Here is a 26,558-nt window from a genome sequence, read left to right as displayed (position 1 = left end):
AATTCCTTATAATAAATTATATATATATAATTATAGGGTTCTCTGAAGAACCCTAATACACTCTACTTATATGTACAATATTTATATACACTACTTCTAAAATCAAATGAAGACTGAAGTAGCTATATTAATACCAGACAAAGTAGACTTCAAAACAAAGAATATATCAAAGAGACATTTGACTGGCAACAAATGGGTCAATTTATCAAGAGGACATAATAATCCTAAAAGTTTATTCACCTAAATCTACACAAAGTTAGAGATTTCAATACTCTCAGTAACTGATAGAACAAGCAGTCTGAAGATCAATAAGGATACAGAAGACTTGAACAACACTACCATGTTGAACTTACTGACATGTGTGGAACACCCCACTGAACAACAGAAAGCAACGACTTTGCAAGTACACATGGAACAGTCACTAAAATAGACCATATTCTGGGCCATAAAACAAATCTGTACAAATTTAAAAGGATTGAAATCATACAAAATATGTTCTCTAATCACAGTGGAATTGAACTAGAAATCAATAACAGGAAGATGTCTTGAAATTTCCAAAATATTTAGAGAATTAAATGTTATTCAAGAAAGAACAAGCCAGTGTTTATTAAATCTCCATATCCTCAAGATCAAAACCTTGGCAGTCCCATTCCTAGGTGAGTATACCCCTAGACCCATCAAAACACACACACACACACACACACACACACAGTAGATTCATGGAGCATTAGAGCTTTAAAAATTTATTTCAATCCATTTTAAAATATCAGTTTGAGAAATTCATCATATTTATATAGCTGAATCTTTCTGAAAAGTTATGGAAATTAACTACTGTGTTTTTATTTCAGTAACCAAATCTTATCTTGAATGTTGGCTTATTTTTGAATAGGACCAAGTATTGCAAAAAATTTAGAACCTGTTAACGTCCTATATCAACAAGAAGTTCTATTACCATCTTCAACATATCAGAATAGTGGTTAAGAGTATGATCTACTGAACCAAAGGGCTTGGATTTGAATCCTGTTTCCTCCATTTGTTATCTGTGTGAAGTTGAGTAAATCACTTACTTCACTTCTCTATGCCTCCATTTCCTCATTTGTAAAGTGAGGCTAATAATAGTACTTATTCCTAGTGTCCTTGAGCTGATTGAATGAGTTAATATAGATAAAGTGCTCCCAGCAGGTTTAGGTTTAAATATTAATGTTGCTCTTTTCCTGTATTTGTGTCTTTGCAATCCACAGCCCAAGACTAAGTTCCAATGTTCCTGCTCAGAAGAGATGGTATATCCTAGCCTGAGTTGCTTGGGACTTGTATTAGGCATTTAAAACACTGTCATTATAATGTGAGAGAAAAATGTCTCCTAGAATATGTAGGGAGAATATATCACGTTCCATAAATTTACTTTGCTCTCTTTACATTATTTGCCAAGATTGCCAAAGGGCAAGCTCGTGAGATAAGATTCCTCACCAACCCACTGGATGAAGCAACAGGTTTGACCAATAAATTACAGTAACTTATGGTCCCTTCTATGGGCTAAATGTGTCCCCTCAAAATTCATATGTTGAAGCCTTAATCCCCAAGGTGATGGTATTTGGAGATGGAACCTTTGGGAGGTAATTAGGTTTAGATGAGGTCAGAGTCGTAAGGGTAGCATCCCCATGATAGGATTAGTGCTCTTATAAGAGGAAGAGACCAGAGCTCCCTCTCTTTCTACGATGTGAAGATACAGCAAGAAAGCAGCTGTCTGAAAACCAGGAGGAAGGCCCTCACCAGACACCCAATTTACTGGGACCTTGATCTTGGACTTCCCAGCCTCCAGGACTGTGAGAAATAAATGTTGTTTAAACCATCCAGTCCATGGTGTTTTGTTATAGCAGCCAGAACTAAGACATTCTTGTTCTCTCTCACACCAACATGGGAAAGACTGTTGATCACAGATTAGAATTCCCAGTCTGCGTTCCAGGGAACTGTTAGCTGCAGCCACCCCCGCTGTTAGAAGCAGGAAAAACAATCTCTTAATAAGCCAGCATCCCAAGATCAACTTTTCCAGAACTTAGCCTTGCTTGTCAATATCATTTTAATCTCAGGAATTTCTGTTTCTTCCTTAAATCCTCTGCCTCATTCTCTATTGCAATTCTCAAGAGCGAGCATCCTCACCCTCCATCAATCTTCCACAGGGGACATGAGACAAAATCTCCTAACTGTATTCAAAAGCAAAAAGGGAGAGAATTAAGAGGCCCACACTTCCATGGCACAAAAGATTAGTATTTCAGAATACCTGCCCTGTGGGTGTCTCAAGAGAACACTCCCACACTGCACATGAACCTGCCCCTGCCTGGCAAGACACAACTCAAACATAACAGCCACATGTCCACAGGACAGTAAAGGGGCCAGCACTCTAGTGAAACGAGATGAGCACCACCCTGGGAGGCAGAAGAGCCATTTCTAGAGTAAACCAGCTATGTCACAATGGATAATAACTGTAAAATGGCCGTTTTATTGAGTATATACAGCCAGTGTCCTGAGTCACAGCGGGCACAGAACCATATCGTCAAGTCCCTGCCCTCACTAGTCCAGAGGAGGCTTGGAGACCAGATCTCCTCAAAGGTGGCTTTCTCTCACATTTAATGAATCTGTGCACCACGTCCGTGGGAAACAGCCAATCACTGCATTTTTAAGAGACTCCAGACACTTAGGAAGTCTCCTCATCATCCTACCAAAGTATTTAATCCTACGGGGCCACAATCATCCCATTAGAGAGCTTGTCCAGGTTTACATCACACCTGACATCAGCAATTCCCCCCTCAACACCCCGGGGCTCAGTGTCTGTGCAGAGAAGAGTTTCTGGACTTAGAGTTCAGTGGGGGCCCTTTATGAACTACTGTTATGGTACACACTGAGGATGTATATGATCTAATAACACACCAATCCTGAGACTTTCATGTTAATCAGTTTCTCCTGAGGGTGTCTGATAAAACTTTCCCTTGATGAGAAAATTCCACTTCACTATTACAGAAAATTCCTTTGACCTGTCTGTGTTCCCAGCCCACTTGGTCAGCTGATTATTGCATAACAGACCCTCATCCAGCAGCACATCTGCTTTATTCTCTCAATCAATGCTTCTCTGTCTTGAGCATCATTGATCTGTTATGTACTTGAGGCCCCTCCCCTGGGATTCAGTACCAGCCCCCTCTCATAGGGATGCACGGAAATAACAGTGATAACAGAGTAGTTCTTAATGTTTGTCCTTTCACAGGAAATTGTCCTCAGCCTGTGAATCAAAAAGAACATTTTATTGTTCCTTCTGGTGCCCACCTTTTCACCTTCAGCCCACCCCTTCTGAAACGACAGTTTTCCCATCTAGTCTTGTTAACCCTTGGATGAAAAAAGCAAATTTTTTTACGATTGATGTTTTGAGGATAAAGCTGGAGCTTTGCCTGACAGGAATAAATAAAAAGACAAATTGTAGGCACTATGGTGGTCACAGCAGGGACTCCTATCATGCCATCAGCTTCCTTGTCCCCAAATGTGTGAACTGCCTGAAAGACCAAGGTAATTGAAAAGCATGCATATACCTTGGGTTTCTCAGATATTAACGGAAATTGCCTCCTACTGCGGTTGCTTTCTGGCTCAGTGATCTGAAAGAGAAGAGGTCATTCCATTCCTAGCTAAAGTATTGAATACACTTTAACTAGTCCATCAAGGAAGAAAAGTCTCAGTGGACTGGTAGGTAGCAGGACTAATGCAGCGGCTCAATTCTGCCACTCTTGTACTAAGGATGCTCCAATCTTCCCCTCCCTCCCTCCCTCCCTCCCTCCCTTCTTTTCATTTCTCTTCTCTCCTCTGTGTCTCCTCCTCCTCTCCTACCTCAGAGAAAGAAAGAGTCGTAGATACACCTGAACACCCTAAGTATGTAACATCTTCCTTTATCTTCAAATTTACGATGACCACCTTCACTAGCTATTATGCTCATTTTACAAATAATCCAAACGCCTGTGGTGGGTCAGTATGTGTGTGAGTATGAGGGTGTAAGAAATGTTGGTAGGTATAGAAAAAAATATAGAACAAATGATAAACTGTGGGGTCGGTCCAAACATATTGATGAATCCACATATCTTAACCAAAAGGAAAAGTGATTAATAATTTATGTGCAGCTGTTTCAGGGAATGTTGAGTAAACCAGCCGCTCAGCACCTGCAGCTCTGAGTGGCTACTTAACGACAGGATGGACTCACAAGTCCCATATGAAGCTGAGATTAGCAATGACCTGCCTAGCTGAGAGGGGAGCTCTCAATCAAATGAGCCAGTTACCTGGCTTGTTGCTAGGCAACTCAAGAGTTCCAGCTCAAGGGTTCGCGTCCCCACTGTACCCCACCTGAATACCAAGAAAATTCCCTCTGTTTCAAGGGACTTACAAGCACCCTGGACTGTTGCTGTTGGGAGGGAGGTTCCATACAGAGCAGTTAAGATGGGGCTCAGTAAATCTCAGGGCATTGATCAGCAGCACTTCTGTTGGTCAATTATTAGGAAGTGTGTAGGGTGTCACAGAAGGCACACTCCGACGCAATTAGACCTTCCAAAGCAGCGTCTCTGCCCAGGTGACTTACAGTGTCCACTTAAAATGTGAGTGATGGCCAGTAGGATGTGACTGAGCTCCCATGGAGCTCCCTGAAACTGGTCGATGCACCAGCTGATTCCCTCCTCTCCCTCTGTCCCCTGCTAGGTCCAGATGACTTTAACTTCAGCACTTTCTGCCTTCTCTTCCAAGGCTAGATCCCATCCCAGCCCAGCCCACCTGGGCTGAGGCAGAGGGAAGGGCAGATGGGGACAGTCTCACACTCCCTCTGCTCTCATTGCAGTCAATTTTCATGGCATAAACAGTCCTCCCAGCTTTCCTCAAAGTCTTCTCTTCAGGTGTTCAAGAACTTATTTTGGAAGTTTCAAAACGTGTTTGAAGTCTTAATGTTGAAAGTTACTTTCTTCTTGCAGCCCTGCTGCCACGATCCTAATTCGCGCATAGACAATGTGAAGGTCTCTGTCCAACTAGAGGAAAGGTCAAGTATAAGGATGTTCGGAAAACTTAAAAAGGCATGAAATTTCGTATTTCAAGACAGCAACTCTGCAACCTCATTCACTGGTCCCCTCCTTCTCCACCAACTATTCACTCATCCCTTGGATAGACCTGGAGGACATGATGCTGAATGAAATAAGCCAAATACAAAAAGATAAATACTGTATAATCTCACTTTTAGGAGGTATATAAAACAGTCAGACTCAAGGAGCAGAGTAGAATGGTGGTTGCCAGGGGCTAGGGGCAGGGGGAAATGGGGAAGTGATGGTCAAAAGATATCAAATTTCAGTTATGCAAGGTAAATGAGTTCTAGAAACCTACTGTATAGCACAGTGCCTGTAGCTATCAATGCTATAATGCACACTTAACATTTTCTAACAGGAAAGATCTTATGTTAAGTGTTCTTACCATAATAATAATAATAATGAGGGTGGGAGGAAACTTTGGGAGATGTTGGATATGTTTATGGTCTGGATGGTGGTGATGGTTTCACAGATGTATACTTATCCCCAAACTCATGTACAGCTCTTTACATGTCAATCATACCTCAATAAAGTAGTTCGAAAATTTTAAAAATATAAAAAAGAGCACATTAGCCATCCTTCATGGAAAGTCTTTAAAATTAAACATAACACAGATTTTAAAATTCCAAAGTATAGTATCTTTAATGAGTTTTTTAATCATTGTCATTTAAACTAAAGTTTCATTGAAATGTATCAGAAAAATACAGAGATATTATTTGTATATAAAAGCATATTTTAAATTCCATTGAAGCCCACTCATTTCATCAACTACAGCTGTTATTTTGTTTTGATGAAAGATGAATAGGGAATAAACAGATGGATCTACCTGTAGAGCACCCTGAAAAATCTAAGTACGTATCCACGTTAGAGAACACTTCTCCCAAATATGCAATCGCTCAATAGCTCAGGCATGAATGATGCTTCCTACAAAAGGAAAGGGGAGGAGGGGGACAAATTACAGGTCTTGTGTTTGGAAAACACAAGAAAAGCTCCAGAGAGAAGCCTCAATTGTAAATACTTGTTCTCAGACAAGAAAGTAGAAGGTGCCCCTGTGACCGTAACATGATGGATTCCACTCTGACAGCAGTGATTCAACCTCCTGACAAGATTAGGGATCTCTAGGTGTGGTGCTTGGCATGGAATCATTGTATCTGCCTTTTTCCATTCAAGGTCCCCTTTGTATTCAGTTTCACTAAGCCGAAGCCAGCCTCTCTAATCTTTCTGTTTTCATAATCAATTTGTAGGGTGTGTTCTGGTCGGTTCTTTTAATCATACTAAAAAGAATCATAGAGCATTCAGATTTCTCTAGTCCAACCCTCTAATTTTCAGATTAAAAAAAAGTCAAGGTCCAGAGAAGTCAGCAATTTTTCCAAGAACATACAGCTCCTTCAAAGGTTCATCAATATCCTTCAGCCTGACTGACATTTAAAAAGAGAAGAAAAAGAGGATCTGGATTCAGGTTTGGGAGAACAAAGGCTTGTGTAATTATGCAGGGCCTGGGGATTGGGAGAAGTGGACCCGGAGTGGAAGGAGAAAGAATGGGCCGCGTGCTGAGAAGCTGTCTACAGGGCCGGGCGTGCAAAGGTTTTAACTCGGCCACGGGGCTGCGAGCAGGCCCACCGGCACCAGGAGCTACGGGGCTTCGGCGGCGCAGGGCCAGATGCTGGTGACGGAGATGCTCTGACCTCGGCACCTCAGGACGCCGGCCTCACACTCTGTCATCGTCCGCTCCCTGCCATTCGCCTCCACGCAGACGCTGAACCCTGTTTCCTCGCACTCCGAGGCGGCTCTGCAGACACATTTGCTGCTCTGGGCTGGAAAAAGAAGCGAGAGAGGCTTGGTGGCCCATGGTGGAGGTGGGGAAGACAAGGTGCATCACGTCCAAAGTCGTGATGTTTGGTAATTGGAGAGCTGTAGACGCTCCTGCCTCGCGTGATGCAGTCAATTACCCTCCCCTCTCCCGGACCCCCAGGAAAAGCTGCAGGATTGGGCAAGGGAGGCATTTCGCTCCACTCCGACAGAATAAACAGGTTTTGAGGCTGCTGCCAGGCTTCCTATCGATGGGACCCCCGCGGAGCGGTTCTCTCCTCCACGCGCTGCACAGGGGGGGCCCAAACCCCCGGTGTGACCCCTCAACGCCCAGACCAAATGCAGACACCTCAGCAAAACGCCGGGCTGCGAGGCTCAAACAGAGGGAGACAAGAGAAGAATTAACTTGCTTTGAGAGAGAGAGGGCATGAGATGCAAAAGGCCTCATGCCCCATAAAGACCCATCAGAAACGAGTCGGGGAGGAAAGCCGTGTGTGCGCTGAAGGTGCGAGGCTGGAACACACCAGCCAGGCGTCCCCAGAAGGAGGGTAACCAGGTCTGCCAGACCACTGTGGTGACTGCCAAACCGAAAGTGACCCAGACGTGCCTATATGTGTCATCGTCTCTGCTGCAAATGGGACGGGAGTGAGGGGAAAGGTGCCCAGCGGGTACCGGCCAGGAAATGGAGGGCCTGAGGATCTAGCAGAGACCTTACAGATCAAGATCGCACCGTCCGGCTCCCAACTTGACAGATGGGGAAACTAAGGACGGTGACTTGGCTCTGGCGACCCAACTCCTCCCCCCCGCGGAGGAGGGCTGGCCAGTGCTGGTTGTCAAGATCATTGTTAAGTGCTACCTGGACACAGCACCAGCAAGTATGGAATCACAGCTTGAGAATGTAGTACCTCCTTTTCTATTCTCTTCACATCCTTCTGATTGCTTCTAGGAGAAAGTGTCAGCTTGGCACGGGTGTGCTTTCAACACACCCCTGACACTTGCTAAACACCCTTTATCACAAGGAAGCTTCATCCTCCAAGCTTTGAGCAGCCTCTGGCTAGAATCTCCTACCTTGTTTTGTTTCATTGTATGTATTTTCATGGTTACCTAATATTTATGGCAAGGGACACTTCCTATTAAAAATGTGATATAACGTTTCTTCTTTTAAAAATTGTTATTTTTATGGGAGTCTGTTTCTTTTTGAATGAGTACATAATATGGCTAATGCAAGGACAGAGCAAAAATCATGAAGGTGGAACGTGATGTTTGGGAGGACATTCAGACCATCAGGGAGAGTTCTTGATCGACCCCCTCCCCGGGGAAGGCAGTCAGGGAGGACAGTTCATGCTCAGACCAGTCGGAGTCTTTGATATCCTCAGGGATGTGCTTTGATCTGCCGCTAAACTAGAAAACTTCACTCCTATTACTTGAGCATTTTTGTAGCTACAAATATGAAATGCCCCTTACCGTCACATTTTCCCCATAGTGGACACACACCGCAAGCTTTCTCAGCTGAGGCAGGTAGAGTACAGCTCTCCCTACCAGCAACAGTGTAATTTCTACCCTGACATTGGAGAACATGAATCTTGCAAACTGTCAGAGGCAGTATCCTTTTGCTTCTCTCATCTCGAGCACACACATCCAAGGAGGATCTGAAACAAATTTTTTAAATTACTTTATTTACAAGATTTTCTTTCTTCAAAGCTGAGAATGAGAAGTGAAAGGTGAGGCTCTGGGTTCGATGACTCAGATGTTGTCACCTACAGCAAAAAGATGGAACAGAAATGCAAATGCCCCGCATTACTAGGGCCCAACCCCCTCCAATCTTCAAAATGAACATATTTTGCTCTTTATTTACTCACAAGTTTTACAAGCTTAGATATCTAGTGTCAATGTAGTTTCATCTAGAACAGATCGGATACAGCAAATTAGAAGAGAAAGCAACGTCTGCTATCCACAGATGGTAGATTGACGACAAAGAAGGAGACAGAAAATTAGCAAAGATCAAAACACTCAGAGGAATGGGAGTCAAATGGGACCACTGGCTGCAGAAGAAAGTACCTCCTCCCAAGCCAGCAGCCCTGAGAGTTCAGGTCCATATTATAGCATTATCCACAGCTGATGACTGAATCCTCAAGGGAAAATGAACTCTATTTTTCAACGCTATTTTTAGAGTATCTACGTTTACAAAATAGTTTAGAAATATCTCCATAAAATGGGTTACTTTTTTTCGTATGCATTGGTGTTAAAATAGTGCCAACTATTTGAAATGTCACTAATAAAAACAACCACATTTCTGAATGCTGATGGGTAAGGAAACAATTACTGTAGCGAAACCCTAGACAGCAAGGCTGTTTTGAATAATAAACAGAATCTATATTTACTTATATATATTTAGCTCTAATGTTTACTTCTCTGAACAAGAGTTAAATTTATTTGGAAATTTACATAACAGAAACAAATCCTAGTATTTCTTTTTTATCTGTTTATTTAAACTTTACATAGAAGTACGCAGAACAGCTTAAAGGGCAGAGAACTTACAAGGCCATCTATCTTGTTATCAGTATCTGATGTTAAAACTCTTACCATATTTATAAACAGGCTGCAGATAAACTCAATGAATCAGAGAAGTTGGAAAGAGGATGAAAGTGAGTCAAAGCAAACAATGATTAATAGAGAATAACAGCACAGTCAGAAGATTCTGGGCTGACCATTTCCACTTATGCTATTCAGTTTTATGTTCTCCTTCACATGAGAAGTTACTTCTTATAAGATACCACCATAGTCATCATTACCCAATGTAGGTGTTCAAGAAGATGTGTTTTGGTGACCATACTAATTGAAAGCCAAGTAATTGGCTAATAATTTGTGTTTTGATTCTTAACCTTAAAGATGGCCAGTAAGTCCTGGGGACTGGATATCTTCCATTTGCCTCTCCAGATTCACCCTCCACTCTGCTCCACCCTGCCTGGGAGGCTGACACGTATGGACCACATCAATAGACTTCCTTGTCCTCTAGCTTCAGGGGTGTTTGATCAATGGGGGAGTCTGGCAAGAGACTGGAGGGAGAGAAGAGGGTACAATGGGGGGTTTTATTCCCCTGGCTCACTGCTGGGGATCTCTGAGGGCCCCAAATGAGGGACTCAACTCTTCCTCAACTAGCGCTCTGTCAACAGGTTTTCATAAGTGCTCCTCTCTCACGCCTTCTGGCTTGGGCACGGAGATACTATAAACCCGAACTGCTACCAGTCCAGGAATACTGCCCCGTGGCTTGCAGTTTTCTTTACTCTGCCCACATTTCTGTAAATAGTCCCACCAGTAAACCTCCTCTTGTCTCAATTTAATCATGCCCTCTGTATCCAACAACCAGTAATTACTCCAGATATCTTTCTACAATGGAGTGATTTCAAGTGTGGTGGTGTTCTTAGAATGCAAATCTAGAAATAAACATATTTCAAGAATCAGAAAAGTGGCTGCTTTTGTTTCTCTTGGTATCTTTAAGAGTTTACGTCTCATGGGAATTTCAGCCCCAATCTCCTCAAGCTCTAAATCCTCAGGTGACGGTTTTGTCATTTTGCCCCATTTTATGTAGAGAACAAGCGGTCTCAAGCAGTCCTTCAGCCTTTCTCACCAGCCAGATTAGATCACTGCCTAACGCCACCAATGGTCAGTCCTGGTGACCCAGGCAAATAACAAGCAGCAAATGGACTGGACTGAAATGCAAAGACCCTTAACCCATGGTAAGTAACATCTTTGAGCTAACAGAGACTGGCATCTAAGAAATCATGCCATCTATTTTTTTTAATTTAATTATTATTTGTTAACTTTTTTATTTTATATTGGGGTATAGTTTATTAACAATGTTGTGTTAGTTTCAGGTGTACAGCAAAGTGATTCAGTTATACATATACATGTATCTATTCTTTTTCAAATTCTTTTCCCATTTAGGTTGTTACATAATACTGAGCAGAGTTCCCTGTGCTATGCAGTAGGTCCTTGTTGGTTACCTATTTTAAATATAGCAGTGTGTACATGTCAATCCCAAACTCCCTAACTATCCATCCTCTGCACCCTTTCCCCCTGGTAACCATAAGTTCGTTCTCTAAGTCCGTGAGTCTGTTTCTATTTTGCAGATAAGTTCATTTGTATCAATTTTTTTTTTAGATTCCGCATATAAGTGATATCATACGATATTTGTCTCTCTCTGTCTGACTGACTTCAGTTAGTATGACAATCTCTAGGTCCATCCATGTTGCTTCAAATGGCATTAAGAAATCATCCCATCTATTTTAAATAAAACAGAGAAGAAGACAGAGCTTACCCACATTCATAAGGCATTTTACAAACACATCTTGAATTCTGCAGTTTCTCCCAGCGCTGACATTCAGGCACTTCCGGTGCCAAAGGGGCATCTAAAAGAAAACAATAATGGAGAGGCAATTATTAGGTGAAAAGCTTCTTCAGAGCAAACAAGGTATTATTTTAATTGTTGAACCAGGCTCTGTAATATTCTCAACTGCAACAAGTTTGTACAGTAAAAAATAAAGCTATAAAGCATTTTACAAGAGCTAGAGCATTCCTAGGACCACCCAATTTCATTGGTCATAATAGCTACCATTTCTTGAGCATTTACTCTTGGCCCTGCCCTTTTTATACATTGTGATATTTAATCCCCTTAATTAGTGCCCGTTTAAGAGATGAGGAAACTAAGAGACAGAAAAGTTAGGAAATTCATGCTAGTTAACAAATTGGCCAAGCCAGGATTGAAGTCCATGTTTGTCTGAATTGAAGGCCCATAGAGTAGGCTCCCTTTCATCAAGTACATGGGGGTTTAAAAACTGTTTGTTATGTGGACGTATTTTGCCCACTGTGCCTATAATGAGACAGAAAGCATACCATCACTTGACCTATACAAGAAGAACTCTCAGCATCTCAAGGACAACTATAATAACCTCTTACATGTAAATGTCCAAGTGGTCTCCCCTCAACAGTGACTAAATGTCTGGAGGTACTTACATTAATAAAATCCTTTCCTTTATTTTATGTTTCTTACAAACTGATAGAAAGCCAATCATCATTCCAGTTTTGACAGGAAAACACTTTGGTCCAACTTACAAGAGCATAATTTGCCACGGCCTAGGCTGTGCCTGCCTACAATGTGAACAGTCTGCACCACCCTGCAATTTCCACCTCCTGCCAGCTTCATTACAATGGAATTCAGTGGCATACACTTTTGCATCATAAAACTAGCTACCTGCTGGATATATCTATAAAGGTCATTTGTCTGCAGGATGTGTTTTTATGGGTGCACAAACTATGGAATACTTCCTTACTTCGGAAAACATAAGAGCTTTAGACATGACAGGAAAATCTCATGAACAAGGAAGGTATAAACTTGTAAAAATGGTAGCAAGGTGAAGTATGCCTGCCGTGTCCAGCAAGGTCTCTAGCAAGTACTTATTCTTTAAACATTTTTCTTTGAAATGGTATTATCTTGTATTTTTTTTTACACAGCAGGTGCTTGTTAGTCATCAATTTTATACATATCAGTGTATACATGTCAATCCCAATCGCCCAATTTGAAATGGTATTATCTTAAATGCAACGTAGTATCCTGAACTGGATCCTAGACCATGAAAAGGATATCGGTGGAAAAACGGTGATGTATGAATAGAGTCTGTAGGGTAGTCAATAGTATGGTACTATTTAATATTAATGTCTTGGTTTTGACCAACTAAATTGTGTCAAGGTATGTAAGGTGTTAATATTATGGGAAGATGGGTAAAGGGTATATGGAAACTATACTTGCAAATTTTCTGAAATCCTAAGTAATTCCAAAATAAAATATTTTAATGGTATTATCTAGATCAATGCTTCTCAACCAGGGGCAAATGTTTGCCCCTGGGGACATTTGGCAATGTCAACAGACATTTTTGGTTGTCACCCCCGTGAGACGCTACTGGCATCTAGTGAGCAGAGACCAAGGATTCTGCCAAACATCAGATAAGGCACAGGACAGGCTCCCACACAAAGAATTATCAGGGCTCAAATTCCAGTAGTGCTGGGGTTGGGAAAGTCTGATCTAAATGGACCAAAACTGAAGTTCAGTGATTAAGCCATGTACATTAGTTCTGTATTATTATTAGCAGTTTATTTGCTAACTGTTCATAAGGATAGAATTTCAAATTTTAAATATTTTCTAAAAGTTATTATAATTTCTTTGCGGAAAATCGCTTGTAGAATTACCTACACCAAAGACTTTTGCATTTAAAAAGAATATAGCTTTGTTATCTTCATGGCTTGACTAACCAAGTAAACACACTCTTAGGACCCACCTACAGTATGTACGTTTACTATTTTAAAATCAAATATCTTCCCATCAAGACTAAGTACTGATGCGGGTGCGGATAAATAACGGGCTAGTGTTTAATGGATACAGAGTTTCAGTTTGGGAAGATGGAAAAGCTCTGGAGACGGATGACAGTGATGGTTGAACAATAATGGGAATGTACTTAATGCTACTGAATTGCACATTTTTAAATGGTTAAAATGGTAAATTGTATGTTGTGTATATTTTACCACAATATAAAAAAGACTAAATACTTGTACATCAGGTATTTTCAAACTCTGGAGGCTGACAAACCTGGAACCTTTGGTTATAGGCTTATGTTAAGGGTAGTTATTATTGTTATCTAAGTCTTCTGAAAAACACACAGATCTGAAAAACATCCTTAATTAAAACCTTAATAGAATTTGCTACTGAGTGGGAGAAAATTCATACCAAATGTGTTATAAAGTTGAAAAAGACGTTTCAGAAAAAGACAAGTATATAATCTCATTTGGAAGAAAAGAGCAACCTCATCAACTGTACATTGTTCTCCTTAATTTTAGCATTATTGGTACAGGTCCATTACTTTATCCCAAATAAACTCATAGTTATACCTCAGTGCATGTAGAAAACAAAGCAGCTGTCTCTGCTCTGACAGCTACAGAACATGTGAGAACAGGCAGGGCAGCCATTCCACTGGACACGCAGCCCTCCCATTCTGTCCTCTGTGATCTATTTAACACAATCAGTCACAGAGTGCTCTCTTTTCAATTGTGAAGATCTAATTCACCTAATATTACTATTCATGGAATCAACTACTTCATCTTCACTATAGAAGACAAATTTCAGCATCGAATTAAAAATTATATACTCAAGAAATAAGAATATCATATAAAATAGAATGCAAGTGCGATTTGCTTCTTGTTTTTAATTGTTACAAACATAATATTTTCCATTTCTTAAAAAAAATGTAAAGAAAGAGGAAGTTATTCTGAAAACAAATCTATCCCATTTTAAGTATCTCTAAAAGAAATAGTTTGGCTTTCTAAATCTCTTCCTGCCTTAGCTTCTTAAAAGACCATTTTATACCAATGGACTTATTTGCAAAACAGAAATAGAGTCACAGATGTAGAAAACAAACTTACGGTTATCAGGGGGAAAGGGGGGAGAGGGATAAATTGGGAGATTGGGATTGACATATACACACTACTATGTATAAAATAGATAACAAATAAGGACCTACTGTACAGCACCGGGAACTCTACTCAATACTCTGTAATGGCTTATATGGGAAAAGAATCCAAAAAAGAGTGGATATATGTATATCTATAACTGATTCACTTTGCTGTACACCCGAAACTAACACAACATTGTAAATCAACTATACTCCAATAAAAAATTTTTTTAAAAACTATTTTAATTTGCCATGTGTTCAAAATACTGGATATTTGGATTTCGACCTATAAGAACAACTTCACAGACCACACTACTTTTCCTTCAATAACTCTGCTTTGCAGGGTTATATGTAAGTGCTTTTATATTTTCAATTTCAATACCACTAATAAACTCTAAGAGCCCAAAAATGAAACATACAGAATTTTATATAAATTATGATCTCAACTCTATACTTCATAAAAGTACATTTTTAAAAATCAGGAGGAAACCACAAATCAGCTTTTAGAAATTCCTTGTTTTCTTGGCACCTTAACAAATATAAAGCTAATCTTTGATATGAAGGATTTAAGTTAAAATTTCAGAATCACCAGGGCTATTCTTGCCTTTCCTTGAATTCTGTGAGTTTATCTGTGCCATGTGCAAAAAAGTCTGTTACCCACTCTATGAACTGACCTTCTTGTAGCAGGGCAGGGATGGAGGGAGTGATTCCGCTTTGGAGGTTCAGTGCCTTGAGGAACTGCCGCAAGGACTCTCATTCCCTGAGTGTACGTGTCCTTGGACAGACCCAAGAGCCACTCACCTTTTTGCACACACTGGACGTTCTTCATCTCAGGGCTCCACTTAAGGCTGGATCCGCAGAGAAATGTCGAAGGACCTTCTAAGGACCTGCCACCTGAACAGGAAAAGGTCACCTTCTCACCAACGGTGTAGAAAGGTTTGTGGGGATGACTCTGTATGCCATCCATCAGTGCAGGTAGAACGCAGGCAATTTCTAAAGAGAAAAGAGAGAAGAATACAAGGGTCACTGCTTTCCTAAACCATCTTTTAAAAAAAAAAATGACAGCCTTGAATGGTGCTGATACACTTGTTCTGCTTTTTCTAATTAGAGGACAAGGAGGAAGAGGCGAGTTCACTCTTAGGATGCCCTGAAAGACATATCCCAACATGCCTGGCATGTTAATGACATGAATGACTGAAGGCCAAAACAGTTCCCATTCTCTCACCCCTGCCCTCAAAGCCATGTGACAACTTAAAATGAATAAGCCTTTTAGAGTCCTGAAGTCCAGCCTGCTGTTAAAACCAGACTTTTTACCGCTGCTACTTCTTGTCTGGTGAAGTCCCACCAGAAATTTCCCAAGAGCTGTGTTCATTTGCATATCATTAGCATGTACCCAATTAGATATTTTGCCATCTGAAATCTTTAAAGAACCACCTTTAACCTTGCAACCATAAAAGTGTTAAATCATTTTTGGTTTCCCAGTTCTATCTTTTCTTATTCCATCACATTCATTAGCTCAAATCTTCTACTTGAAAAAACAAGAAGAATGAGAAACATGCATAGTCATGGAAGGCGAGTCAGAATTCATGATTAAAAAAAAAATCTTGCCAATCTCTCTAGTGGACTTTGGACAATATTCTACAAAGTACTGCTTTATTTCTGCACCATTTTAATCAGACAATCCATTCATTCATTCAAAATCAGCATTTATTGAGTGTCTATATTTTGCCAAATATGCTGTGTGCTACTAGGGACACAAAACACTAGTCACATAATCTGCCTTCAGAAAGCTAATAATTTAGCTTCAGATTTGTTTATTTCTGGCCATGACACATTTGCTGGTTTCACACGAATGCTCCCACTAAGACATATAGAAAGGCTGTACAAAGTTAAAGAAAGAGTATTTCTGAGAGCAACAGACAACAATCAGAGCAATGGAAATTTGAAGGCCCAAGACTCTAGAAAAAGGGAAGTCTAAAGTAGTGATTACAACGTTTAGTAATGCTTCTGTCCTTGAGGTTATTTGTAAAGTTGAAAAAAAACATTTTTTTTTTAATGTGCTGAAGGGCTGCTAAACTAAGGAGGAAGCTGCAACTCAGAGGCTGAATAGCTGCATAGAGTTTTTAGCAGTCTCACAGGGCTAGGAGACCAAAACTTAGAGTTCAGTCCTGTTACAAAGGAGGAGGCTCAGTAGAAACCCCATACTTTCCCTTATGATCCCTTAATGGATACCTAAGATAAAGGTAAAGCAGACATAAACAAGCCTTGTTCTTGCCAGAAACAAACCTAAATCTTTTCTAGAGGAAGATAACATCATCCATATGTATTTTTTTTACATATAAATCTGGCATTCAACCAAAACTAATCTAACATTCAAAAATACAATAGAGGGGCTTCCCTGGTGGTGCAGTGGTTGAGAGTCCACCTGCTGATACAGAGGACACGGGTTCGTGCCCTGGTCCGGGAAGATCCTACATGCTGCGGAGCGGCTGGGCCCGTGAGCCATGGCCACTGAGCCTGCGCATCCAGAGCCTGTGCTCCGCAACGGGAGAGGCCACAACAGTGAGAGGCCCGCGTACCGCAAAAAAAAAAAAAAAAAAAAAAACAGTAGAAACATCTACAGCAGATCCAGATGATGGGGTTAACAGACATGGACCATGAAATAACTATGATTAATATGTTGGAAAAATGAAATTAGAAGATGGAGAATATCAACAGAGAATTAGAAAGTATAGAAAAGTAGACAAATGGAATATCTAGAATTGGAAAATGAAATTAAGAACTCAGTAGACGGGCTTCCCTGGTGGCGCAGTGGTTAAGAATCTGCCTGCCAATGCAGGGGACACGGGCTCGAACCCTGGTCCAGGAAGATCCCACATGCCATGGAGCAACTAAGCCCGTGCACCACAACTACTGAGCCTGTGCTCTAGAGTCTGCGAGCCACAACTACTGATCCCATGTGCCACAACTACTGAAGCCCGCATGCCTAGAGCCCATGCTCCGCAACAAGAGAAGCCACCACAATGAGAAGCCCACTCAAGGAAGAGTAGCCCCCGCTTGCTGCAGCTAGAGAAAGACCGCACACAACAACGAAGACCCAACGCAGCCAAAAAGAAATAAATAAATTTAAAAAAAAGAACTCAGTAGAGTTCTTGAAAGCAGATTGTCACAACTGTACAGAGAATTAATAAACTGGAATATAGATCAATAGAAAATATTTAAAATGAAACAGAGAGAGAAAAATTCATGTAAAACAAAGAAATGTAGAGAATTCCCTGGCAATCCAGTGGTTAGGACTTGGCACTTTCACTGTCTTGGGCCTGGGTTCGATCCCTGGTTGTGGAACTAAGATCCTGCAAGACACAGGGCATGGCCAAAAAAACCAAAACAAAACAAAGAAATATATATATATATATACACACACACACGTATGTATATGTATATACATTCTAAAAAATGTATAATTTGTGTCTCATGAGGAGACGTGAGCAAGAATGAGACAGAGCAATATTTGAGGACAAAGGTGAAGAATTTTCTAAAACTGACAAAAGACATTAAAGCATAGGTTCAAGAGTGCTTTGAAGATCAACCAGGACAAAGACAAAGAAAATCACACCTAGGCACATCAGAGTAGAGTTGCTTCTGGAAAAGAAAAAAAAATAAAAAATCTTAAAAGCAACCAGACCAAAAAAATACGATTTCCAAAGGAGAAACAATAAACTTGAAAGCTGACTTCTCACTAAAAAACAATGAAGTCAGAAGGCAATGTAATAAAATCTTTAAAGGTTTTAAAGAAAATAACTGCTAACTTAAAATTCCTTATCCAGTAAAACTATCCTTCAAAAGTAAAGATAAAATAAAAACGTTTTAGATGAACAAATACTGGGACAACTTTTCACCAGTAGATACACAATAAAGAAAAAGAAGCTTTTCAAGCAGAAGTATCTTATTAATCTTTTAAAAGAACTAAAGTTTGGTTTTAATACTCTTAGCTAGGGAATATTTATATTCTATTTTGGCAATATTGATAGTTTATTTCTTCCCAAGGACTCTAGGGCAGAGAGACAGAAAGACAGACAGAAACAGAGAGAACAAGAGGAGACCTTACAAATCAGTAAGAAAAAGACTAACAAACCAACAGAAAAAATGCCCAAAAGATTAGACAGCCACTTCACCAAAAAAAGTATCCAAATACCCAATAAATATATGAAAACAGGCTTAACATCATTAGTCATCAGAAGAAATACAAATTTAGAAATACAAATTAAAAAATAAGATATTGCTACACACTCACCAGTATAGCTAAAAAAAAAAAAATTAAGATAGACAATATCAAGTGTAGGTGAGGACACAGAGCAATCTTGACTTCTCAGATTCTGTCCGGGATGTACAACCACTTGGAAGACTGGTAGCGTCTACTAACTCTAAATGTATGTATACCTGACAACTCAGAACTTTTACTAATATGTATGTACTCAAGAGAATAAAATGTACCTGTGTGCACTAGGACTTTCCTCATATAGCCTAGACCAACTGATATAGGATAAATACATCCCTGTAGTGCTGTCTATCCATCTGCTGAAGAATCTTATATTGTAGCACAGCTGAGATAGAAACCAGAAAATAGCGTTAGGGTGATACAACATGCAGAAGCACTTACTCAGATGCTATATCTAAACAAAATAGGATCAAAAGCATTTAAGGAAGTAGATTGTGGTAAACCCCTGGTAATTAAACTCTAAAGAACATCCTGATGGTCTTAACCAGAACTGAACTCCCTGACCCATTCTAATTTGCACCAGAAACTTTAAAATTGCAATAAAATGTGCCTCACCTAACAGGAGCACTAACAACTAGAGAAAGCTGAGGGGTTTTTCAAGATATTCCTGAAATTTGGACAGGATCATATAAGCCTTTCAGGAAAAGGAGATCAAGACATGGGCATATGGTAAGCGGTTATTTATCCTGATTTATTCCTTTCCACACTATTCTTTCATCTTGAATTATATACTATCATCAAGGCCACTCACTCTGACAATGCATTTTCCCAACAAGCCACTGTAAATTTTCTCCACATCTGGCAACAGGGTCTCCAACAAGAGAGTATCCTTCATTGCAAGTATACACTATGTTTTTCCCAACAGGAAACATGGCACCTTCATCCTAAACAGAAATAAAAGATGGAGAAAGGAAGAATATCTCTTTTGCATTAACAAAATGTTTCTTTAGATATATTCAGCCTATAAATCATGACTTCTTTAATCATCAGGCAATCTACATTCAAATAACTCATTTTGGAAATTGTCTGTAAAATTATTTTTTCCTGTAGAGTCCTAGCCAACAACACTGGTACCACCATTAATTGAAATAAAGCTATTAATGCCACTGTACTATAATTTATTGACAGCTCCCCAAAACCAAGCATTATACTAAACATTTTACTAAAATTATGTTAGTGGACACTACTCAAGTAACTTCTATTATACTTTCAGGAAAGCATCGGATTTTGGAAATGTCCTTATCAGTCAACTCTTCCTAGTGAGGTGTTATGGGCTGTCCGTTGGCAATATTGACCAATAAATGTCATTATGAACAGGCAGAAATGTTCAAATGTCCTATCAACATGTTCACGAAAGTTTGAGCTTCCCACTGATGACTTTCAGGGGAAGCATGATGTTGATCTTCACCCACTACCCTCCCCAGCCCCTTCACTGTAAGGGAAGTGACGCTGAGGCTGAGTCAGATTCAAGGACATGTCATTAGCCTATAATGCCAGGAGGTGAGATTTCATTGGGAAGCAAGGAAGAATCTGAAGTCTGAGCCTTGAGGGAGTCATCATTCTTGTTTGGTGTCTCTCTTGGTTCCTTTCCTTATCCATCTAGTTCTCGGCTACTCAAGAAGATGGGGAAGAAAACTGGCCTGGGAGAGGGCGTGGAGCTGGACCAGCTCTGCTGTAGGCAATAGAACAAAATTCTGTGGCACCTTCTTCTCACAGACAGTCTTGCTCTTCCTGGCCCAGTCTGGCTCCATCATGAGAATTGGTAGGAAAAAGAGCACCCAGATTGGCATTGTGATTTGAAGAAAATGGGGAAAGATATTTGATCTGCCTTGGTTCTAGCCCCTAGGCCTTCCACTGCCTTGCAGAAGGGACTTCTATATGAGAAAATCTAACTCAACAGTGTCTAAACCTGGCCGTCTCTGTCAAAACCATTAGTAACAATTAAAAAAAAAAAACAACTCTCAGGCTCTACACTAAACTTACAAAATGAGAAAAAAAAAAGGAGAACAAGGGGCAAGCAGCAATCTATTGTTAAGTTTCCTGGGTGCCTATGATGTAGCCAGTCCACGGGACAGTGTTTGGAACCCCCAGCTCCTTACAGGACACCACATGCACTACAGTTGAAGACAGCAGCTTCGTGGTTTGCTGAAGTCTATGAGTCTGCCTGGCCTCATTCTATAAGCATATTTCCTTCAGGAACTTCGTGGATTGTGGTGGGATAATATGAGTGTTAGAGAGTCTAGGTTCACTTTCTCTCTCTCTCCATACACACACACATACACATCTCCCAACAGTACCTACATTTGGGGAAATTTCAGCAAACAAACACTCAGTGAGTATATGTTCAAGGGTCTGGCATTTGAGAGGCAAATTCTTCACGGAGAAACCAAGGCTGGTGGCACTGAGAAAATCCTGATGAACAATAGCTCCTATGTACCATGAAGAGATACTTCCTGGTGTTTGGAGCCAAAGCCTCATCGTAAGAAGTAGTGAGAAGAGCACACAAATTAATATGGCCCCAAAGCCATATTAATTTCCCAGAATGACAAATGGCAGATGACTTGTGCTCCTTCCTGAACAAGAAAATTGCTCAAGTATAATACAGTGACCCATATCTCACCAGACACTGGCTAAATGTCTTACTGGCCCCTGGAATAAACCTAATGCTTTACCCCAACCCTTGTATTTATGAAAAATTTAAAAAGACTCCTTGCAGTGAAAAGAACCAGGTAAGTTCTCTATGCTGAAAAACTTGCTTATAGATTCCTACTTTCGTGTTCAGAATGGAAATGTTTAGCTACCCTCTGGCATGGTTACATTTCTAATTCATTGGGTGGCGATATTGATTTCCTTTACCGCAGGAGATATATTACCTCCTGAAGAATTCTAACCACCTTGGGCCAAAGAAGAAAACTCACAAACTAAAACCCTCACTGCTAAACTAAAACGCACACATAAAATGTTTTTAGCACTGTTTCATCATGGAAGGAGGAAGCAGATTATGACATCAGTAGAGAGCTAGAACTTGGAATGAACAGTGTATGTAAAGGAAAAAAGTATCTTTTATAACCAACTTGAACATATCCGTCTTTCAAGGCAGGAGGTGATGGACAGAATTCTGTTGGAACCAAAGACAAAGGAAAACAATGTGGTTCAAGCAATCTGAAAGGAAAAGGAAACAAAACATAATTAACATGATGGATTTTCCACAATTTAACAAATATTTTACAGCACAGTGAATTTTTCATTTGCAGCTGAAGTAAGTAGTGGACACTGCTCTGTGATGTGATGTTTTTGTCATTCTCAGAATACAATATCTGATCACATCTCATGATAGAAAACACATATCAACTCACGCTTCCAAAAGATAACTACCAGATCAGTAGTATGGAAAACAAACAAAAGAAAAAGAAACAAAGCCATTGGACAACACACATGATTTATGTGATTCCTACAGGTCACCTGTCTCACACCCACTTTTTCTCCTGCTATTTGGTTCTTAAATACCTTTAACACAAAATTAATTCTGTATTGAAAATAAGGGAATTCAAGTTTGTGATCCTGCGAGAGGTAACACAAAATAATAACTATTTTTGACTGAGTGCTTACTATGTGCTAGGCATCTTGACAGATGTTCGACAAATGTGCCTCAGCTCAATTCACACTCACAGTAACTCCATGAGATATGTGGAGAAAGGCTCAGGAAGTTTGAATAACTTGTCCAAGGTTATAGAGTAAAAAATACCAGGGCTGGATTCATGTCTAGTTAAGCTCCTAAAATCGTGCTATTTCTACCTCTCACAAGGCAATCTCTAGGGGAGCTCATAGTAATTGAAACCGAGCAGCGCCCTGTGGGGCTCCAAGGCACAGAGGCCTTTTTTCATTCCCCGTTTCCTGTAGGCAAGACTCCAGCCTCCATGACCTTCCCTGAGTTCCAAAGGGCAGATGTGAACAGTTGCTGATCAAGGGAGAAGCATCCAAGCAACCACCTGAGGCGACATTAAAGGGACCAGAGAGACTTCCCTGGTGGTACAGTGGTTAAGAATTCACCCTCCAACGCAGGGGACTTGGCGTTTGATCCTTGGTCAGGGAACTAGATCCTACATGCCGCAACTAAGGAGCACACATGCTGCAACTAGACCCGGCACAACAAGGATAAATTAAATAAATACAACTTAAAAATAAATGTTTTAAAAAAAATTTTTTTAATGTTTCATTGCTGAATCATACCCCTGGGTTAGACTTCTTTATGCCACACCCCACTCTTTAATACTGTCCTTATTAACCTTTTCTGATCAGGTACTGGCAAATATTTTAGAAAGATAATTTGAAGATCATGTGAGTTGAGGAAATGTGTAAGATGCTTGGGTGTCTGGTATTAGCATAGGGAGGTGAGATGCCTTATTCCTGGGTCTTGGGTGCCTCATAATCCAACAATAACCAATATCTCCTGGCTGAGGAAGCTGGCAAACATATGAGATTCTGGTAGGAGGAGAATGTTGCCTTCAAGGGCACAGATCTCTGGGAAGATGAGGGTCTCTGAGGAGACCTCTCCCTCCGTGGGCATATTTCCTCTGCCTGTAGACATAAAGCTGGATGGACAGCAGCATCCTAAGGGAAGCACTGAGAGAATTCTCACTCTTCTTGGTGCTCAGAGGAGAGGAAATATCCTCTTCTTCCTTAGTACAAAAAGGAAAGTTATGCTTATACCTCACATCTGAGTTTCCTCAGTGTGTGGCAAGAATGTAAGGAACTCAGCTCAGAAGGCGGCAACATTCACAGGCTATTTGTAAGGCTTCCCCTCAGATTTCTTGTTTCTGGAGTGGAGATAATACTGGTGTAGAGTGACCTCAGAGGCACTGCTGAAAATCATTGTTTAATGATAGATGTCATTGTTATCAAGATTATGATGCCAAAATCTCGGCATCTCTGTACACCAATGCCGAATCAAATCTCAGAGACAGAGTTTTGGGTGAAGTAGAAAAGGATAGCTTTTGTACTTTGCCAGGCAAAGGGGGATACAGCGGGCTCCTGCCTTGAAAAACTATGTGTGTCCCCCTGCCATCCCTGCCAGAGGATTTGATGAGGGGTTTATAACAACAGTCCAAGGGTGGGGTTTCTGACAAGATCAGGGTGTGTGCAGGGCTTGTCCTCCCTCGTCTCCAGTAGTCGAGCTCCTAATCTTTTCTTTTTTTTTTTTTTTTGCGGTATGCGGGCCTCTCACTGTTGTGGCCTCTCCCGTTGCGGAGCACAGGCTCCGGACGCGCAGGCTCAGCGGCCATGGCTCACGGGCCCAGCCGCTCCACGGCATGTGGGATCTTCCCAGACCGGGGCACGAACCCGTGTCCCCTGCATCGGCAGGCGGACTCTCAACCACTGCGCCACCAGGGAAGCCCGGGCTCCTAATCTTGATGAGCTTCTCTGGTCCCTCCTACCAGAATCCCGTATGTTTGCCAGCTTCCTCGGCCAAGAGATATTGGTTATTGTTGGATTACAAAGCACCCTAGGAATAAGGAATAAGGCGTCTCACCTCCCTATGCTAATACCGGATACCCAATCATCTTACACATTTCCTCAACTCACATGACCTTCAAATTATCTTTCTAAAATATTTGCCAATACTTGATCAGAAAAGGTTAATAAGGACAGTATTAAAGAGTGGGGTGTGGCATAAACAACTCTAACCCAGGGGTATGATTCAGCAACGAAGCTTTTTGTTTTTAATATTGATTAATTGATTGATTTTTGGCTGTGTCGGGTCTTAGTTGCCCTGTGGCATGTGGGATCTTAGTTGCTGACCAGGGATTGAACCCGCAATCCCCTGCATTGGAAGGCGGATTCTCAACCACTGGACAACCAGAGAAGTCCAGCAATGAAGCATTTTTGAAGATAGCTTTTGCAAGGTCCTGGCAAACAGGAAGTTAGTATCAGACACCTGGGCTAATCAGTGAAGATGTTAGCTGTCTCAAATGTATGCTTCATGCTTAGTCCAAAGTAAATAAATAAGAGGGAGTGGGGGCTTCCCTGGTGGCGCAGTGGTTGAGAGTCCGCCTGCCAATGCAGGGGACACAGGTTCGTGCCCCTGACCTGGAAGATCCCACATGCCACGGAGCACCTGGGCCCGTGAGTCATGGCCGCTGAGTCTGCGCGTCCGGAGCCTGTGCTCCGCAATGGGAGAGGCCACAGCAGTGAGAGGCCCGCGTACCGCAAAAAAAAAAAAAAAAAAAGAGGGAGTGGTATATCTGAAAAATAATGCAACTATTAGTGAATGCCTACTACATGCCAGGCACAGTACAAATCACTTTATATTCTTAACCTCAGGCAATACCCTATTATCATTGTATCCACTATTTTTATCGTAACTTGCCCAAGTTCACAGAGCAAGTAGGTGGCAGGTCTGCCTGATGCCAAAGCTGCTGCTCGCATCCACTGAAGCAGACTGCCTTCCAGTTCCCCACCCTTTTGTAACACCTGCGTCAGGAAAGCTTGAAGCACACAAGTGCAAATTGGCCACAATACGCCTCTCCTTCAACTGACCCCAATGCTAAGAGCACAGCACTCCCTGATAAAAATCACCATTTAAGGTTTAAATCTTTCAATAGCAGCAGTCGTGTATTCCGTGCTTACTGTAGAGGGCACTGAGTTTTACATAATTGCCAGGAGGTCTGGTCTCTATTACCGCAAATGCTCCAACGCCTGGTCTTCGCATTGTCTGGTTTCTGACGTTTCTCCAACGCAGGATTTCCCACCCTCACTGGGAGGTGGGTTATTGCATTCTCGGCTCCTTGTTTTCTTCCCTTGAACGCAGGGGCCCCAAGAGGACCAGCAGCTCCACCCTCCATCAACCCCTCCTGTAAATAAGAGAGACATGGTTCAGAGAGTACTTGGAGAGGAAGATTTCAGAGTTCAGTGAGCTAAGCTTCCTATTATGTGGTTATTGGGGGAGGGGACGATCTGGGGTTTATTACCTTCACTCTGTTCACTGAGGTCTCCACGGTGGCCAGACTGTCTCTGCACACTGACTAGGATTGCCCATATTAAGGCTGCATTAACGAACTTCTTGCAATACTACCTTAAATTTGTTTATTATTTTACAACGGTTTCAAAGCACTTTCACATGCATTTTATCATTCATTAATTCTCACAAGAACGAATGGAGGTGACCAAGAGGTCTGTTAACATTCTCAGTTGATAGGTGTGGAATCCAAGACAAAGTGGTTAAGTGATATGCACAATGCTGTACTGGTGGGTAAGAACCATATCCAGACTGTAACCTGGTCTTATGGCTGAGTCCAGGCTCTTTTTATCACCCCACAGTCTCTTAGTAAGGCAAATAAGTTCCTAATGTTAAAGCAGTGATTGGGCATGAGAAGAGCATAGTCTATTGCAGTGGTCCCCAACCTTTTTGGCACCAGGGACCGGTTTCATGGAAGACAATGTTTCCACGGACTGGGGAGGAGGGGACGGTTTGGGGATGGTTCAAGAGCATCACATTTATTGTGCACTTTATTTCTATTATTATTACATTGTAATATATAATGAAATAATTATACAACTCACCATAATGCAGAGTCAGTGGGAGCCCTGAGCTTGTTCTCACTTGCCACTCACTGATAGGGTTTTGATCTGAGTCTACAAGCAATTGATTTGTTATGGTCTCTGTGCAGTCGAACCTCTCTGCTAATGATGATTTGTATTTGCAGCCGCTCCCCAGCACTAGCATCTCCCCCTCAGCTCCCCCTCAGATCATCAGGCGTTAGATTCTCATAAGGAGCGCACAACCTAGATCCCTCACATGCACAGTTCATGCTGTGAGGGTTTGCACTCCTATGAGAATCTAATGCCGCTGCTGATCTGACCAGATGCAGAGCTCAGGTG

The 26,558-nt window shown here is 41.2% G+C and overlaps 1 protein-coding gene across 1 annotated transcript in view; it reads right to left on the bottom strand.

The window, feature by feature from the left end:
• Positions 1 to 5,761: 5,761 nt before the first annotated feature.
• Positions 5,762 to 26,558, bottom strand: part of C7 (complement C7) — a 53,417-nt gene continuing 32,620 nt past the window's right edge. The window contains exons 12-18 of the mRNA XM_082651881.1: positions 25,360 to 25,531; positions 21,755 to 21,842; positions 19,432 to 19,564; positions 15,203 to 15,394; positions 11,221 to 11,311; positions 8,367 to 8,551; positions 5,762 to 6,907 (exon numbers count right to left, since the gene is read on the bottom strand). Of these exons, the coding sequence (XP_082508007.1) occupies positions 6,726 to 6,907; positions 8,367 to 8,551; positions 11,221 to 11,311; positions 15,203 to 15,394; positions 19,432 to 19,564; positions 21,755 to 21,842; positions 25,360 to 25,531 (1,043 nt within the window). The 3' untranslated portion in view covers positions 5,762 to 6,725. The remainder of the gene's footprint in view (positions 6,908 to 8,366; positions 8,552 to 11,220; positions 11,312 to 15,202; positions 15,395 to 19,431; positions 19,565 to 21,754; positions 21,843 to 25,359; positions 25,532 to 26,558) is intronic.

Source organism: Grampus griseus (assembly GCF_964374135.1).
Source record: "Grampus griseus genome assembly, chromosome: 3".
In the NCBI taxonomy this organism is placed as follows: domain Eukaryota; kingdom Metazoa; phylum Chordata; class Mammalia; order Artiodactyla; family Delphinidae; genus Grampus; species Grampus griseus.
The sequence above is the reverse complement of the archived record's forward strand: the minus strand, read 5'-3'. Positions and strand labels throughout refer to the sequence as shown.